We start from the raw sequence: 6,694 nt of genomic DNA on the forward strand, positions 1-6,694 counted from the left end.
ATATCAAAGGAAAGTCAAAATGGGCTAAAACGTTAACAACTTTGAAAGATTTTACAAGATTTTCGAAGACAATATTGGAAGAGATAATATTTTGCTTATTTCCTAGTTTTTTTCCGAAAATAATGGAAGGAAATCAAAAAACGCTAAAACTGATTAAATGGGTTGGGGGGTAAATTTGCCATATTATAATTTTTAAGGGAGAAAATTGACGTAGGTGAGTTTTAGGGACCTTTTAGCAAATATTTTTTAAAAGTAGGACTACTAAGATAGTATGCTTTTCTTAGGGACTAATAAGCAATTATTTTGCCATATAGGGACTAATCAGCAAAAATCCTTTAAAACAAATAAACGTGATTCGTGCAAAAATAGCGTTTGATTGTTTCTATATTGAAACAAGACACCGGATCCACCTAATTGTAAGCTAAATTAATTGGGCGTAGTTGACGGGTCGTAATGGGTCCACTTTCCGTCATGATGTGCCACAATCCATAAACAAAGATGATCCCATACAACCAGAAAATTGACTGCGACTCTCCCAATTGGACCCTCGAAAACAAGTTCTCTAATAATTGACTGACTCATTTTCCATGATTTTGTTTTGTAAAATTTGAAATTTTCTTTGCTTATGAAAATTTAGGACAAGTTTGGTAAGCATGGAAAATTGTTCCTTGGATTGGTTTTTTGTTTTTGCTGATATTTATGAGCTTTTCCATATGTCCCTACTGCCCTTGTAGACTTTGGATACATAAACTATCAAGATTAATATTACAACCAAAATCAGGTCACATATGGGGATTTGCTTCTATTATTTGAAGGGCCACAAGGCTATCGTCCCATGGTCATGGTCTCATGGCCAAACAGTAAGATTAAGGCGTAAAAAATCAACGACTTAGCTTTTCTTGCAAAGCCCTAAACATGATTGATTTGAAAAAAACAACGAGTGCAACCATTATCATGTTGTAGAGGAGCTATTTTCTTAGAGTTCTAAACTCATTCTTGGATTTTCTCCATTTGATTCCAGTATTGATCCAAGTTTTGCCTAGTTAGTTAATATTGGCAAAGGATGAAACTCGTTCTAAGATTTTTTTTTTATTCTCTTTAAGTGAGCCCTCCACCTTAGGTTTTTCTAATGTGTGGTGCTAGCTGGCTTGAGCACGTGAATGGGGTGTTGACTTTTAATGGAGTGTTGGCACAATCAAACTTTGTGTTTTTAATGTGGGTTGGTAATGTTTGATGCTCCTTGTCGGCCACAGGGAACAATGACATTAACTAGTGCTATACTATCGATTTGACATGGACGACTAGTATGATCCCATCAGAGCATGGAGATCCAAAGCAAGGCCTCATAAATCTCAAAGATGAATTATTACATCTTTTTCTTTTTGGTGTGGCAGTCACAATCAAACTTACTTTTCTTCCTGTGTAAAATTTGTTTTACACCCATTTTACGTCAAAAGAATGATCCATTACTTGTTTTTCCCCACTGCAAGAGGCTCTCTGTGCTAAAAAAAACCAGAGGCGTTTTGAGTTCATAGTGCTCTAAACTTGCTTTTTCTTTTTGAATCACGATTTGTTAGTTCGTTGCTTCTTTCTCTGGTTCTTCTCTCCAATACAGGAAGAAGGTATGGCCGATCTATTACTGTCTCCTCTTGTTGATACAATCGTTGGCAAATTGATGGATTCAGTCATACAAGAGATTACATTACTATGGGGTGTTGATGAAGAGGTCGAAAACCTATCCAGCACATTATCTGCAATTCAAGCTGTGCTTCAAGACGCTGAAGAACAGCAAGTAAGCAGTAATGCAGTGAAAGTTTGGCTTCGGAAGCTCAAGGATGTTGCTTACGATGCAGATGATGTAGTGGACGAGTTTACAACTAAAGTGCTCCGATCAAAATTGGAAGGAAATATCCAAACCAGTAACAGGAAGCAGGTGCGCAGCTTATGCTTCTCTTGTCTTACTTCCAACCCAGTTAAGTTTCGACATGACATAGGACATAAGATCAAAGAAATTCGGGAGAGATTGGATAAGATTGGACAGGATAGGCATCACTTTCATCTGAAACAAGGAGATGCAGGGAGGCGGCGTGAAATAAAAAGGCAATCGGTGACTAGCTCCTTAATAAACGAATCAAATGTATTCGGTCGGGATAACGATAAAGAGAAGATAGTAAAATTGCTACTGGATGAATCTGCATCATCGTCATCGTCCAAGGATATATCTGTTATTCCGATTGTCGGCATTGGGGGCCTTGGAAAGACAACTCTTGCCCAGTTTCTTTACAATGATAAACGGGTGGGGGATCATTTTCCAGTTCGAGGATGGGTCTGCGTCTCTGAAGAGTTTGATATGTGTAGAATAACAAAAGCAATTATGGAATCAGTGACAAAGAAACGTTGTGATCTTAACGAATTCGACCCACTTCAAGTTAGCCTCAAGGAAGAATTGAGTGGCAAGAGATTTTTACTCGTCCTAGATGATGTATGGCATGACAATCCTAATGACTGGCAGAGGCTACAGTCCCCATTCAGTTTTGGGGCAAAAGGGAGCAGAATTATAGTTACTACACGGAGTTCAACCGTTGCTAGAATCATGGGCACAATTCCCGACTATAATTTGGGTTGTTTAGACGAGGATGACAGCTGGTCCTTGTTTAGAGGACGGGCATTCATAGTGGAAAGCTCAGATGTATCTCCAAACTTAGCAGCAATTGGAAAAGAGATCGTGAAAAAGTGCAATGGGTTGCCTTTGGCAATAGAAGCTCTTGGAGGTCTCTTACGTTCAAATACCGATGAGAACAAGTGGAAGAATATCCATGAAAGTGAAATGTGGGAAATATCGAACATGAGTAATGATATTATTCCAATATTAAAATTTAGCTACGATCATTTACCTGCATGTCTGAAACAATGCTTTGTGTATTGCTCCCTGTTTGCAAAGGATTATGAATTTGACAAGGACACTCTAATCCAACTTTGGATTGCAGAAGGATTTATCCAATCTGAGAAGCGATTGGAAGACATAGGCTCTGACTATTTTGATGACTTGACATGGAGGTCGTTCTTTAAATATTCTAGAGGGCTCTACGGATCATGCTACAAGATGCATGACTTAAATCATGACCTTGCGCAATCCGTTTCTGGTGATGAATACTTCAGAATAAAAAATAGCATCGACTCTTCGAATATTGCTGCAAAGGTTCGTCGTGCATCAATATGGCAATGCAATGAACACTCACGAATTTTCGAGTCCTTTCATGAATCTGAGAGGCTGCGCACATTTCTGCTACCGCCAAGGTACGAAACACTCACTAAGCAAGTTGCTCATGATTTCTTCCTAAAATTGAGATGCTTACGGGTGTTAGATTTGAGTCATAGCTGTGTAAGAGATTTGCCGGATTCTATTGGAGAATTAAAATATTTGAGGTACCTTGATCTCTCTTTTACGACTATTGCAACCTTGCCTGAATCAATAACTAGCCTCTACAATCTGCAAACACTAAAACTCGGTGATTGCATGCTACTTGTTGAGTTACCGAAGAACACCAGCAACCTAATTAACTTACGACATCTCGCTTTAAAGGGTTGTAAGATTTGTACACCGCCGGAACTTGGGAAATTAATAAGTCTTCAAACTTTGACTATATTTGTTGTGGGCAAAGAAAGTGGATGTGGAATAAGGGAGTTAAAGAACTTGACAGAGTTGAGGGGAAATATTCACATTTCAAATTTAGAGAATGTGATAGATGGGACGGAATGCAAAGAAGCCAATTTGAAGAGGAAAGAGCACCTTGATGAGTTGACGTTGGAATGGAGCAATGATAATCCACGAGATGCTGCAGTTGATGAGGAGGTACTTGAAAGCCTCCAACCTCACACCAACCTCAAAACCCTAAAGATTTCATCATATGGTGGTGTTAGTTTCCCAAGGTGGATGATGAACGATAATCTGATGAATCTGAGCACAGTTACTCTCGTTGGATGTTTGAATTGCCAACAGCTTCCACCCCTTGGGCAGCTACCTTTCCTCAAGAAGCTCCATATTAATGGAATGGATGGATTGAAACATATTGAAGGTGAGTTTATTGGTGGGTCCAATAAGGTTATTAAGGGCTTTCCATCATTGGAGGAGTTAGAGCTGGCAAACATGCTGAATTTGGAGGAATGGTGTGGAGCAAGGGAAGGGGACATGCCATGCCTTGGTACACTAAAAATGTCAAATTGTCCTAAGCTGCAGAGATTTCCCCACCTCCCATCCATTAATAATTTGGAATTAAGAAACTGTAATGAGATGGTATTGGCCTTGGTTCCTTGCCTCGCTAGTATAAAGTCGTTACAAATTCGCTCTATTAAAGGCTTGATATCCTTACCCCATGGATTTCTTCAACCCTTAACCGTACTAGAGAATTTGAAGGTCAGTGACTGTAATGAGTTGGTGTCTTGGCCAAAGGAGGTCGGGTTGCATGACCTTCCTTCTCTCCAAGATTTACATATTGATCAGTGTCCTAAACTCGAGTCATTGGAAAACGACGAGGAGGGCCTTCCCATCACGCTTAGATCTCTCTTAATATCCTACGGTTGTGATAGCCTCAAGTGTATGCCTACAAGGGGGCTAGGAAAACTGAGTTCCCTCCAAACTCTGGACTTGGTTACTCAATGCCCATTCTTGTCAGAGGAGGAACTGCCCACCACTCTTCAATCCCTTATGATATTCTCATGTTCTAATCTTAAATCCATGTCCAAGGGGATTTTCAACAACCTTACATCGCTCAAAGAATTGATAATTAGAAATTGTCCGCAATTGGAGTCATTGGCAGGCGAGGAGGAGCTACCCACCGCGCTTACAGATCTCAAGATCGTCGACTGTCCTAATCTCAAATCCCTATCCAAGGGGATGGGTAATAACGTCAAACAATTATCTATTATTAACTGTCCACAACTAGAGTCATTGCCAAACATCATCGGCCTCCGTTCAATGACAATTAGAGATTGCCCTCTAATGCCGCAGTTTCCAGAGGGAATGCTCGACATGCTTACATATCTCTCAGTTGATAATGTTGAGATCTTTTCTAAAAACCTTACATCCCTCCAAACCTTGTATATTGATGAATGTTCACAACTCAAATTCTCTCCAAGCATGCTACTGCCCCCCACGCTTAAAACCCTCGGTATCTTTTCTTGTGATAATCTGAAATCCCTGCCCAACGGGATGTTGAAGAACCTCACCTCCCTCAGAACATTCAGGATTGATCGGTGTCCTCAACTCCTTTCCTTGCCGGAGGAAGGGCTGCCCACCACGCTTCAGAGATTACAAATTGATGGCTGTCCGGAAGTAGAGAAGCAGTGTCAAAAGGATGGAGGCCAATATTGGCCCAATATCTCACACATCCCCAATATACGGATAAATGACTCGAGGGTTTGAAGACTACTCTGGAGAAGGTACACGACTGTCTCTCCCCTTGGCTTTTGTTTTATTTATTTTTGGTATGTAAGATGGGATTGAACCTCCGACCTCCAGGTTGTTGAAAAAGCCTTAACCATTGAGCTAGAGGTTCAATCCCAAATTAGGGCTCTTGGATTTTATTAATCATATGAATAGATTTCAATCCATTATTTATTTTAAAGAATAGTAAACCTCAATTTCTCTCTATCTCTTTTCATTTCCTCATTTTCTCTCTTTCAAAACAAAACAAAGGAAACAGTTAATTTTACTGGAATTCCAGGCTCATAAAGAGATTTTTTTTTCAGGTTCTTTAATTTTTCATTATATCTCAAAATTTCTTGTCTTAATCTTGCCATACAGTAGATTATGACTTGTTTAAGACAAAAGGAACCCTAACTAGGATGAATTTACCTTACATGCTTCATTGAATTTATGCTCTGTTTTGACCTCTATGGTATCATTCATATTAATTGATCTTGTAGCTACTCTTCAAATCTTCTTTCTTTTTATTTAGTGTTGGTTTGCTTGAAATGTTATTTGATTGATGATTTCATTTGCAATTGATTACATTTCCTAAACTTCTGTTAGAACTGAGCATCAAAACTCTGTTAGAACCCCTCACACACAGAGACACATTTTATTGGAATTTCAAGTTCATAAAGGAAGTGCACTTTTCCATGAAAAATGAAAACAATAAGACAAAGCAAAAATCCCCCATGACTTTCTTCTCCAACCCAAACATTAACTGTTTTTCTCATTAAATCTCAAAATTATTTACTAATATCTCAGCCCCTTTTCTTCTGATTTTTTATAACAGTACACAAAAATGGTTTAAAGCCTATTATGTTGCATGTGCTCAATTTTTTCTAATTTTCTTTTTTTTATTTCTTATTTTCTAAGAAAATAGATACACTTCAATCACCACACGTTTGGGTTATATTTCTTACTTCTAATTAAGTTAGTTTCACTAATGCATAAGTATTTTAAGATTAGGAGGTGCTAAATCAGTCACCAAAGACAACCTCCATCTGCTAATTGTTGATCCTGACAGATACAATTATCATTCATGCATTTTGGTTTTGTGTATATTAGAAGACTTTTTCATTTACATTTCTTTTACTCCAGTTTGATCTGACAACAGCTGTTGAATGTACCTAAGCGTTCATGCAATAGAAACTTTTGAAATTCTTGATCAATAAAATGTGGGAACCCCATTAGTGCACGTAAAATCTCAAGAGACAAGACAAGGAA

General features: G+C 38.5%; 1 protein-coding gene across 1 annotated transcript; it reads left to right on the plus strand.

Annotated features, from left to right (window-relative positions):
• Positions 1-1,453: 1,453 nt before the first annotated feature.
• LOC143850534 (putative disease resistance protein RGA3) lies at positions 1,454-5,422 on the plus strand. Its single transcript, XM_077359776.1, has one exon. It carries the CDS (start codon positions 1,625-1,627, stop codon positions 5,420-5,422), a length of 3,798 nt encoding a protein of 1,265 aa, XP_077215891.1. The 5' UTR covers positions 1,454-1,624.
• Positions 5,423-6,694: the final 1,272 nt, after the last annotated feature.

Source organism: Tasmannia lanceolata, unplaced genomic scaffold (genome assembly GCF_043159265.1).
Source record: "Tasmannia lanceolata isolate RefF3 unplaced genomic scaffold, GAP_Taslan_0.1 ptg000018l, whole genome shotgun sequence".
NCBI classification, from domain to species: Eukaryota; Viridiplantae; Streptophyta; class Magnoliopsida; order Canellales; family Winteraceae; genus Tasmannia; species Tasmannia lanceolata.

Excerpts from the sequence above, each read along its gene's own strand:
- LOC143850534 (XM_077359776.1), top strand. The coding sequence starts at position 1,625 with ATGGCCGATCTATTACTGTCTCCTCTTGTTGATACAATCGTTGGCAAA.